The sequence below is a fragment of the Thunnus albacares genome, chromosome 20, assembly GCF_914725855.1.
Source record: "Thunnus albacares chromosome 20, fThuAlb1.1, whole genome shotgun sequence".
Classification (NCBI taxonomy): domain Eukaryota; kingdom Metazoa; phylum Chordata; class Actinopteri; order Scombriformes; family Scombridae; genus Thunnus; species Thunnus albacares.
In genome coordinates, this window is record NC_058125.1 from 12,655,052 (window position 1) to 12,667,569 (window position 12,518).

At 40.2% G+C, this 12,518-nt stretch overlaps 1 protein-coding gene across 2 annotated transcripts; it reads right to left on the reverse strand.

Annotated features, from left to right (window-relative positions):
* Positions 1 to 389: 389 nt before the first annotated feature.
* On the reverse strand, positions 390 to 10,557 carry si:ch211-180a12.2. Of its 2 annotated transcripts, none has more exons than XM_044338422.1 (13): positions 10,495 to 10,557; positions 7,657 to 7,971; positions 7,231 to 7,524; positions 6,736 to 7,041; positions 6,271 to 6,381; positions 5,369 to 5,530; positions 3,595 to 3,825; positions 3,450 to 3,500; positions 3,086 to 3,340; positions 2,656 to 3,003; positions 2,251 to 2,523; positions 937 to 1,212; positions 390 to 678 (listed from the first exon to the last, which is right to left on the reverse strand). In XM_044338422.1, the coding sequence occupies exons 1-13, from the start codon at positions 10,544 to 10,546 to the stop codon at positions 650 to 652; spliced, it is 2,703 nt and encodes a 900-aa protein (XP_044194357.1). In that variant the 5' UTR covers positions 10,547 to 10,557; the 3' UTR covers positions 390 to 649. The 2 variants fall into 2 exon arrangements, with proteins under 2 accessions (XP_044194357.1, XP_044194356.1); XM_044338421.1 differs by having other exon boundaries at positions 3,595 to 3,909.
* Positions 10,558 to 12,518: the final 1,961 nt, after the last annotated feature.

The following is a 12,518-nucleotide window of genomic DNA, read 5'->3' on the forward strand; positions in this document are numbered from 1 at the left end:
CTAATTTTCAACATTACATAGCCGTGTTAGACGTCCTGCACAGTAGAATTTAACTTCTAAACTAAACAACATCTTCATTGCTCAGTATAACCATGCAGCACCTTCTCTATGCAACACTATGAGGTGACGATCCTGTGGTCTGGGTGCAAAGAAAAAGAAACAAAAACAGAAGTATATTTCGAAATGAGAACTTATTTCAGATCCCGTGGTTGACCAGCAACACATATCTGTTTTGCACGCAACACTTAACAAAAGAGAAGTACACCTACATTAACTCCCCTTGACATAGTGACTCATTTTCATTTAAGACAAAGACAAAATCCAAAGAAACATCACTCCCAAAAAATGTATTTAGATTTTATTTTCAAATGCTGATCCACATAACTGGATTATTATTGTAAAACATCTTTATACAAAAATATGAACATTTGTCAAAATCAAGAGGTTGGAAGAAGAAGTAAGAATGACATTAAAACATGAGGTAATAAATAAAGAGCACAAATGTTGCATGCGAAACCACACTTGTTGATCACATAAAAGAGCCTAAAACATGACTATTACTTTATATTTACTATAAAGATATATATTAGATATATTAAATGAGATGTATTAAACAAAGAGACACGCACTCTGGCGGACGTCAGGGTTTTCATGTAGATGCAATTTCCTCATTGGGCTCTAAAAGAGAGGACAGAGGGTCAGTTTGAAGAACTTAACATGAAACTTCCTGTTTAGTTGCAGATTTACTTTATTCCTGCCCCACTGGTTATAAAAACCAATAAGACTGACTGTGTGAATTTTGTGCATGCAAAAAAGGCATTCAAGTTGCAGATGAGATGCTATATTCACTAAATTTATTTAGTGCCTAAAATCTTTGTCTCTGTTTGTATACAGGAGTGAGTTGTGGGTGTTGCTCATGGTGCTGCAGTGTCTTACCTGTCCAGGTTCGGTAAACAGGAAGCTTGAGTGCAGGGTGTGTGATCTCTACACACACTCTCAGACGTGTCCTCTCATTCTCTCTGCGACCTTTGGTCAAGTTGACACGGTTGATGTGCAGTGCACCCGAGTCTTCCTCCCGTTCCTCGTCACTGTCCTCGTACAAATCTGACTTTGTTTCCTCATCCCTGTCGATGTTGTTATTCTCTCCATCCACTTTTTCATCGATGTAATCTATTCCTTGAGTGTCGGGGTCTGTGACGGCAGCTTTTGTTTCTGTAACAAAACACCAAAAGAAAATGATAAGACATCACCTGTAATAGCACAGTGTTGTGAACAGAATAGAATCTAAAAGAAGTGTACGTTTTAAGACAGAGTAAGGAGGATTAATGTTATGTATACACTTTACAGAGCGTGATTTGAATTTGGCTTTCTGCTTATCATACCCCTCCTCTACGACAGACAGTATGCATTTGAAGTATTTCATATTTCATCGGTGAAGTCAGGGTGTGTCTGCAGGAGTGCAACACCAACACACCAAATTCAGTAATTTGCAAAAAGATGTTTCAGAAGGAAGTGGGATGACGATGTGAGTTGAGTTTCCACTTTCAGCACAAAGGATATTCCACATCTCTTAACAATTACAAATCAATCAATCAGTTTTGCACACCAGACAATTTCGGAAGACTGCTGGAGGAGAATGTAAATGAGTCCTCCACCCTCTTGAAAATTATGTAAAGGGGTACTTTGGCAATTCACTATTCCACCTACATAAAATTAAGAAACTCGCGAGGGACAGCTCATCAAAAGAACTGTAAAAACAGATGCAACAGAAGTTGCGAGATCTTGACTTTTAAGTCCCTATGGGTCAAATATTTCCTACACTTCCCATAGTGCAACAGGAACACCATGTTTCATTAGACTTTCCCTACCTGCAATACAAACTGGAGGCATGTCTTTTAAACACCCCCCAGTTTATAATGTAGGCTTCACATTATAAATATACAGACTTCAAACCCAAGCCAAGATTTTTCTCAGAGTTTGACAGTATTTTGAGCAATTCTGTGTTTTATTGAGCAATTTTTGTTTTATTTCTTTTAAAAATTAAGATTTTCTGAAATAATATTCACCAGTATAGCAGAGGACTCCAGTTCATGTTAGACATTCTATGTATAGAAAAATCAGCATCATGTTTCAGTTTTTAGAGAGACAAGTGAAACAGGCAAGTGAAATAGAGGCTGACTGGAAAATGGGCCCTGAGCACTAACTGCCAATCTTTAAAAGCATACATATGAATATATTAATGACAGTTACTTATTGCATGTCCATTCTTCCGTTTCTCCAGCTGTTTGTCTGTCCGACTTGGTGGGCGTGTAGACCTCTCCAGGGCACACACACTTTTCAGCTCCCTCTGCCCATCGTCTCCTATCTCCTCCGTCTCATTGGACACCAGCGGTGAGAGGGTGGGTCCACCTGCTGCCCAGAGTAATTTAACCTTGGGGTGACCTCCCTTCAACAGGAGAGAGAACACACCCACTCCTTCGCTGCTCCAATACACCGAAATGGATGCAGGGATGGAGGGAGCAACTAAGAGAATGAAACACAGATACAAAGTATTAAGTATAAACTTGTAGGAACCTGTATGATTTTATCTATCTATCTATCATCTAACACAGAAAGCTAGCTGTTAGCAGTAAAAGTGCCTACAATCATTCATACCAATATCAGCATTTCTCCAGTGTCTCTCAATAGGTTCTTGTAGGGAACAGTGCTCCACTCTACAAACAATCCCTCCTCCTCTCTCCTTTTTCTCCTGAATTGTTGGCCTCCTCATCAGAATGGCTGTAGCCCTGAAGAGTCTGGGATGTGTCTGCATGGGGCCCCACATCTCCCCTCCCTCGATCACCTCCTCCTCTCTGTCATCTCGCTCTCCCTCTCTCAGCTTCAGCCAGGTGACTGTTATGTCCGGAGGGTAGAAATCTGTGATTTCACATCCCAGGGTCAAAGCCTGATCTGGGGAGGAAGTGGAGCGGACAATCTCGGACACACACGGCCTCTTGATGAAGCCTATTTGGAATAAAGTGGAGAATTAATCACTTATTTCTCAGTATTAAATGGAATACTCATTCTTTCCCTTATTCTTTCTTACCTCTGGTCTCACATGTCACCGGCTGCTTCAGGGCGATGTGGTGGACACTGACCCACACTTTGGTGCCCCCCATTTCCAGTTCACTTCGGGGGAGCTTACACTGGCTGGAGGCTGAGAAGAAGCCCTCAGAATTTGGTCGTGGGGAGGAAGAGGCCTGGGAAGCCACAGGGCTCAGCTCACCTCCCTGGCAGAACCAGCGGAAGGTGATGACGTCCGGGTGGAACTGGGACGCCTGGACAGTCAGACTGATGACATCTGGAGGACAGAAATTGCAAGGATGCGGCTTTTTATAGCCAGATATGTTCAGATCTGTATGTCTGGGAATCTAGTATATTTTGTTTTGGGGGTTTTTTGTTAACCTTACCAGGGTCATTTGGTGTCTCTGCCAGCTGAATTTCTGATACCTCTGGAGCAGCTGAGAGAGAAAATATACAAATATGTCTCTTGCAGAATTTGTTAAAATCATAGAATGATAGAGGCAACGCGAATAACACAAAATCTTTTCTTACACAGAATTGTAAACTTCTCAGAGACCCTCTCAACCACAATCTTCTCCTTGCCTGCGTAGGACACCTGACACTTGAAAACAGCCCCCTTGTGGATTGAAATCTGGGGGATGAAGGTGAGCGAGGAGATCAGCTGTTGAGTGCCACTTCCGGAGGAGTGCAGCGGCCCCTCAGTGTGCAGCTTGTAGTAACCCATCTGTGCTCTGGAGGGCAGGAGAGGACCTTTCTCTGATACTGGGGAGGTGAGGGTTAGACCGTAGGGCAGATGGATGGTAGTTAAAGGGTTATAGAGGCAGTTAAAGTTAGCTTTGGAGGTTCCTTTGTAAGGTATTTGTAAGGTTGTAAATTGTTAGCAGAATTAAAGTGTATAAGAGAAAACACAATACACTTTAGGAGTAGCTGCAATACAAATAAAAAACATTCAATGTACCCATCATTCATTTCACTGTATTCTTATAAAATAAATTCTAACACATTTTATTTCCTAGCCCCTGTATTTATTAATCATTTAAATCCAGTTTCCCCCTTTTATTCCCTTAAGTAGCTTTAATGGAATCGTTTTTGGAAATACACTTATTCGCGCTCTTGCTGAGAGTTCTCTATGGAGAATGTGCACCTCTAAAGCTCACATTTAACACAATATTTCTCATTTGTATAAAGGATAACTTCACAAATTTTCAGCTCTGTCTTAAAACAACAGTCTGGTGTCCAAATGAACATTGACACATTTTTTCTTGCTGTAATCATTCCTCCTGTTCATGCTGACCATTAGAAGATCCCTTCACAATGCACTTACAATGTAAGTGATGGGGGACAAAATCCACAAGCCTCCCTCTGTGCAAAAACTTATTAAAAGTTTATTTGAAGCTAATATGACGCTTCAGTCATCCATATTAGTCAAATCAAGTGGACATCTTTCAAGGTTACAATCTTCTTAGTGCCAAATTCCCACTTTTTGTTACAACCTTTCCATCACAGCTCAACAGGAAAACACTGTCCATCGAGACACAAGACTGCAACTGTAGAAGATATCCATTTGTTTTGATTAACTCAGACAGCTGAAGCTTCATATTATCTTCAGATCAACTTTTAAATATATATTTTTGCACAAAACGTTGACTGTGGATTTTGTCCCTCCATCATTTACATGGTAAGCACATTTGGAGGGAATCTTTTAATGGTCAGTATGAACAGGAGGGATGATTACAGCAACAAAACCTGTTTCCGTGTTCATTTGAGCACCTGACTGTTGTTTTAAGACAGATTTGAAAAACTGTGAACCTATCCTTTAGATTGTACAAACACCGAAAGGTAAAAATGAAAAAGTCGTGGTTTTATGAGGGGTTGTGCGCCGCACTTTCATTTCTTGATTGGGACTGGTAACTTTACAGTCATGGGCAGAGTTTGTCTAGCTGTTTCCCCCTGTTTCCAGCCTTTGTGCTAAGCCAAACTCCTCAAACAGTCTGCTGGCTCTGACTACATACTTACAATTCAGACATGAGAGTGGTACCAGTCTTCTCATCTAACAAGCAAGAAATCAGAACCAAACAGAACCAAAACAGTTTTGTTCTAAATGTCTTGTGCATCATTTGATACACGTTTCCTCTAAGTTCAGCCTGAAACATCTGTTAACTGTGACGATCTCCAATAAAATTTTATGTTCTGTGAGTTTGAACATTGTTTGGCGTGAGTTTGTAATGACTGAACCAGGTCAGTGAGGTTAAATAATTATTCACCAGTAACGTCTAGTTATCTGGATGTGTATAGGATCTCCTACCTGTGAGTGAGGTGTCGGAGATAGGGGTGTCATTGAGGAACCATGCAGTCTGGACTCGGTCCACCCTCCTGCCTTCAATGCTCACTGTCACCCTGCCCTTTTGACCGACAATCACATGTGGAGGGAGGATGATTCCTGACACACTGAGAGATTTCTGTTTCTCTGAGTGAGGAGACAAAGAGTGGAGATAAAGAAAATAAAAGAGTCAGTGGGAGGAAAGAGGGGCAGCTATTGTGCAATAAATAAAAGGTTTGGTACATTGTTTTGAGATCAATTGAGAAATCCAATCCAAAGCACAAATTCCTCATAACCTGCTCTGAAACCCATTGTGTATAACTCTGTGTGTTTACAGTTTAGTGAACTTAATATGGTAGTATATGGAAAATGTGATGTACCAGTTAAGAGCAGAAGTACCTCAAAAAAGGAGGCATTGTTACGGTTTCAAGCTTTTGGCTTTACTTTACGCCGTCAAAGTAAAACCTGAGCTTGAAACTGCAATAATGCCTCTGTCTTTTTTTGGAATTACTTATATTTCTTTAAATATCAGTGGATCTCCTGGCATATACCAGTGGGGATCAACGCGGGGATCAGGGGTCAGCGTGGAGTCCAAAGTTGAATCAGAGGTGACACAAGATGACTAAGAAAGGTCAAAATCTCTCACACAAAATTACAGTATATTTATTATATTATATATGTTGTATTTTCTTGCTTCTCTCTCATTTTGTTTCTTGTGAAATATTGGATACTTTTTCATTTTTATGCTTCCAAAAAGCCGAATTAAACAATCAAAGAAGGAAACATCTCTAAGGACATACCCTGTGATCAAGGGTCACAAGGGTCACAAGCCGAAAATGCTAGAAACTGTACCACTGCCTTAATTTGCACAGCAGGTTCTAACTCACCATCCCTTCTCCTCCAAGAGAAGCCGAAACAGAGGAGGAAGACGAGCACCAGAGAAATACACATCATAGCCACAGATGCTTTGGCTGATTTCGTCAACACTGGAGCCTCATCTGTGGGAGAACAGACCGAGACAAGACACATAAGCAGGAGTCCTAGACTTGACTACAAGGTATTTACAATAAAAGACTGTTGTGACAAGATGAACAAGTTGCAAACAATTGTGCAACTGCCTGCAAAAGTAGGACAGCAGTAGATGGCCATTAGGCACTTTTTGTCAGACTGTTCCAGACCAGCATCTGATTTTACTGACTTATCCATCAAACTGTCATTCAAAAACCAAAAGTGTTTGCATGTCTCAGATGGATATGATCTTGTGAATTGTACCAAGAAAAATGTCTCTGCTAATGAGAATGTCACAAATCCTGTCTTATGGGTCGTGTCAAATCATCATATTAAAATCTCACCTCGGGGAACCATTTCATTCAGGTACATTGAGCTACGAGCTGGCTGCTTCACCCCAGGTTGGTTTACTGCACACTCCACCTTCCCACCTTGCTCCCTCTGCTCAGGAGTCAAAGTATAATAGCGTCTGGTTCTGTATGTCCCATCAGGGTTCTGCTCAGTGCCAGGAGGTTCGGGGAGGACCGTGCCGTTTTGAAACCAGGACACAGACACCTCCTCTGGGTAGAAACTTTCCACATCACAGTAAAGTGTGAGAGGAATGTTGTTGGAGGACGAGGGCACGGTAGAGAGTTTAACAGAAGGGAGATCTGAAGAGAGACGGGGAAACAATAATTAAATCTTGTGTCATAGCTTCATTAATTAAATGTGTACCATAGTGATTATCTGAAGTGCCCCTTCTAGGTCTGCAATTGAAGAAAAATGCAGGGTATGTGACTCATAACAGATGATGATTTCTGTGCACAGAAAATGATGTAATGTGTCTTTGTGTCACTCACAGGTGATATTGACTTGAAACTCCAGCTCTTGATAGCTGCCACTGTGCAACACTTTGCAGCCAAAGGTCACATTCTGATCCTCACGGGAAGGGTAGAAAGTTAGGTTGCCCACAGCCCTGTAATACCCAACTGCAGTCTGTTCACCGTCTACCTGGTAGGCAGGGTTAATCACTTGTCCATCTCTGGTCCAGGAGAAAGAGACAGGAGGAGGGTAGAAACCATCTGCATGGCACTCAAGCTGGCTCTCTGTCTCTAACACCACCCACTGCTCAGGGATTGAGAGAGTTGGGGAAGCTAAAGAGGGAGAGAAGCAGGAAAATGGAGGGAAAAAGAGAGAGAGAGAGATAAAAAGCCAGCTTTGTGCCCGTTTTAGGTTCAGCTGAGTACTTAGAGCTCAAATCAAATCACAACTGAGCAAAGACATACCAAGGATACTAAATGTAACATTGCTGGAGTGTAGTGTTGTGGAGTTCTCGCTGACTGTGCATTCATACACTCCCTGCAGGCTTAGACTGGCTCTGAGGATGGTCAGTGAAAAGTCCCCATTGACGAAATCACTGGTGTTCCAGCTGAAGCCTTCCTTTATTCGGGTCACTGCTTTTCTGAATGAGGCAATGTCAGAGCCGTTGCTTATCCAGCTGACTTCGATGAGAGACTTGTCTATTTCAGAGGGAGGTAATGTCACATTGCAGGGGAGGGTCGCATTTGTATTTGGGCTGGCATGTATTTCAGTTGGAGACACTGTAAGCAGAGAAAGAAAGTTGTAGATGGAGAAGAAATAAATAGCTTTTACTGAAAAGTAGTCATTGACACTCCGTGAACACAGGCACGTTGGTAAGATTATAGTGACGAGATTGTGTGAACTTTTGGTGAAATGTTCCTTTAATATTAGATGTCCTCTCAGTACAAAGGACGGCTTAAATAGTTTTGCTTTTTTTACAAATATCATAAGCTGAGTCAAGCTAACATGTAGGTTAAGCCATCTATAACATTGTGAGGCTCTTTTGAAACATTTTCTCCTCATGAAAGAAGAAATAACACAATCTCTCTCAAATTTAAATTTGAATTCATGAGAAATGAAACCCCACTTTGCTCAAAACAGGAACTCTCATGGCAGGAACACTCAGGACCAGTAGCTAATGGTAGCTAATGTTAGCTATTGTAAGGTAGATGTTGCTGTTTAACTCTCATAATGTCAGTTTGTCACTACACCCGCATAATACCAGAGCTGACTGCATGCAGGTCTAATCACACAACATCAGTGTCAAACCACACTAATGTGGTTGTGGTTGAATTGGCACAAAACCCTTTAAGCCAGGTTCAGAAATGTAGTGGAAAGCCAATCACATATGTGTGTATTGTTTAAATGTCCACACACGTGTGTGTACTCTCAAAACCTCATATATAGCATTATGTAGCACTTGTCAAACAATATCATCTTGTGAAAGATGAAATGACTCAATCTTCCTCAAATTAAAATGTCAAAAATTAATGAGAAATGAAACCCAGCTTTGCGCAAAACATTTACAGCATACAGGGGTTTCAGTGGTTCAGCCTTACTTGGTCTGATATGAGCAGAAGCTAATGGCTGTAACTGACATTACTGAGTCACTTTGCTAACTGTGTCTCTGCTTTAGCTACTGTTACACTGTAACAGATCACAAATAAATATATCACTGGTTTTTATCAGAAAAGTAAAACAAGAAGTAAACACAACATGCCGATTTGTGATGTAATTTCCACTTGTAGCCACAGGGGATGCTGTTTAGGACAAAACATTACAGAAACAAACTACAATACAACTGCAATAACAAATATCTGTATCAGTGTGGGCAAATAGTATTGTTTAAATGGGCATGTCATAAACCTGAATAAAGAGTGATGTTGGAATTTTGAGACAGAGCCTTTGAGTTTCATGAAATTTTCCACCTCACATTCTTTCTTTTCACCCCTAATCGTAAATCAATAACCTCAGTCTACCTCCTTGAATCAGAGTAAATATGAAGCCTTTCAGTCAGGTCTGTCCGCCAATCAGATTAATTAGTAACTAGTACAATAAATACTTCTCGGCAGGTATAAGGCCAAGCAATGGAAAACTTTCTTCATCAAGTGTTTATCGTGTTGCACCTATTGTTATGAGTGATAGATGGGCCGATCATAGCAGGTTGACAGGAAGGAAAACAATGAGAGACATGACTAATGCTCTACTTTGGTGGGTGGCTTTCTAGTTTCGACTGTAAATGTATAAATAATCCAAAAGAGGAAACAATTTTTTTTTTCAAATTCACACTGTGGTCCAAGCTGATCGAGATGGTGATTAATATAAAGTATTTAAAGCATTCAGAACATTTGAGTCCAAATTATTTAAAAGTGAAAGAACGAAATGACTGAATATACTTTTCACAGGTGGTGAAATTGTAATTATCGTTATCTAATGTACACAGTATAAGTAAAGTAAAGTGTATAGAGAAGAGTGTCAACTTAACAACATTAACAATGACTTCACTCCTAAATGGTTACTCAAAGTGATCTAAACAATTGCTTTGGTAATTATTCTTAGTACATGTGAGTATTAGTTTGCACTCGAGGTTTGACGACATGAATAAAATCTTTATCACTGTATATGTAGCCTAATAAATTTACATTTCAAAATCATGTGCCATATGTCATCATATATATTGAGATAAAGTACATTCTTTAGAGATTCAATTGAGAGACATTTTGCATAATAACCTGACTGGAATATGTAGTCTTGGTTGAATCAATACCTGACATATTAAGACACTTCATTATGCAAAAATCTTATAAATCCAATACTGGCATTAAGCAGGCCTGTTCACTGATTTGCCTCATTGCTCACAATGTCAATATAAATGGTATAGCGAAATCTCCAACATCTCACAGTATGCATTATCATGTTGGCCAAGCATATCACACTGTGTACATTATGTTGCAATACCTGCTCACTGGTCCTTATATACACTCTGAAGGTCAGGTGCATGTTGTTACTGACATGTCTTAATATGATCACTTTCACAATTCTTTTAACTCCTACCCAGTACTCCAGTATGAGATCAACACAAACTAATGATTTGCAATGTTACCTAAAACATCCTTCTTTCAAAATCCATCTGAGATAGCTCTGCATCAATATTTGCAATTTCACCTGTTCAGCTCAAACTTGTGCAAAACTGGTCATTAGGTGAAGAAACAGCAAATTCAGCCTTTGTAGCTGGCCTGTAAGCGTAATGACACAATACTCACCATGCTTTATGAGAGTCAGGAGGACGACATAGACGAGGACTTTACACCGCATGGCCAGGCTTGTCTTGAGACCAAGTTCTTATCATCAGGCCCTTTTGCTGTCTTATATAGAGCTATGAGGTGACAGTGGGCGGGTTTGTCCTGCCAGATGGGAAATAAGAAATATTGTCCCTGGGCCTCACAGGAGTGAAAGGAGGCCCTTGATATGTGTAAGTCCTCCTAAATAAGCGAGCCCTAGAGGACTGATAGAGCGAGAAATAGAGGAAAAGAAGAGGGAGATGTGTTAGGACACAAGTGCAGGAACCGGTCACTTAAAATTCAGATGGGCCTCCGGCCAGCGTTTTGGGGCTACTTTACATTGGTGCAGTGTTGCCATGAACAAACAGCGAGGGCAATCCTGCTGAGCTTATGTGGGCAAACACTCAGGCGAGACTACAAGTCTTTTCTATGTGGGGAAAAGTTAGTGTGGTGTTGCATTTTGGAGTGAAAGAGGATAAAATCAAGAGAATGTTTTTTTTTTTATTCCCCCTCTGAACAGGCCCACTATCTCTCAGTCAGCTCCTGCTATGATCGTCCCTCTGATTGAAGTTAATGTTTAGCCAGAACAAGTGCTTGATGTTTCAAGTAAAAGGTATTTTGTCCGTATCAACCCCCTCTGAATATTCATTAACTCGATTGGCTGATTGTTTGACTTCGCACTTTAATTAGTCTTAACACACATCAAATTCAGTTCTTGTTTGGGGATCACACAGGGTATCTGTGTCACTGACAGCCATTTGTTGGAGTTGAAGTGTCGTATCTGACAGTTTTCCTTTAACTTGTTCCCTCTCTGCTATGCTTTGCTTTAGGTAGAAACAAAGGTGAGGCTTAGAAGGGGTTAAAAGAAGGGATTTATGTGTTCCATTTCCCTGTTTGTGTTTGGTACTTTGTGTTCACACACAGCTCTTACCGATTCAATGCCTTGTTTTCTCTTCTTTCTTTTTCTGACACTCTTGTTCCTTTCATCAGGGTGAAAGATTGAGTGCACCTCCGGAGGGTCAGACAAGAGGAGGGACATGAGGGATTGATGTTGTGAAGATCTTTTCATGACCTTGGTGCCTTGACTCAATATGTATAATCATGGCATCAATGTCAAAATGCCAATATATATCTGAGTTGAGAGGAACTGGTTAAACAAACTGATTCTGTTCACTGATTACGTCCTTAAAGTCTGAAATTCACTTTGACCTACATCTTATTGTCATGTTTCAATTAAAATTGATGTAAAGAAGTAATGAGACTAACAGGGTTGGGCATCTACAGCAAGGAGTATCATTATATGGTTTGAATGTAACTTAAACAACTTAACTTCAGCTGAAGGATTCGATTGCTCCATCACAAGTAAATCTGAAATGTCACTCAAAAAGGCAGCTTTCATTTGTCTCTCAAAAAGAAATTTACAGCTTACATTGATGAATTAGAATAATGTAATAATAATTGTGCTTCCTGGGAGTTTCACTTTATGTATGGGCACACTTCTAAAAGAAATATCAAGACTTTAGAGGTCCACTACTTAAAAAAAAACATACTCATATGTTTTAAAACACTTAAATCTCAAAAACCTTTTCTTAACAGTTGGGCTGATACAGTTTCCAAGCTGTACTATTTACTTCACTTTAACCATTTCAATAATTACTATCAAATTAAGAAAAATAATCTGAAATTTGATATGAACAGGAAGCAATAGTATTGGGGAGTGCTTTGGGTTGAATGTCACAAAAAACAGTTGTTGAAAGCTGTATTGATTTACAAAGTTGTGTACATACATTTACAATATACATACAATATTTGAGGAATGTGTTTCCCTTAAAGATGTGTAACAGAGAGAGGTGGATGCTGGTTGTTGGTTTGTTTACCAGGTATTTCAGGTTAGCAGCCAATGCAGTTATGATGACGCCAACAAGAGGAGTAGAGCAGGTATTACTCATGTTGAATGTCACATTGTGGTGACTTGCCTCACTTTTGGGGACAAAAAGCAAGTTCCC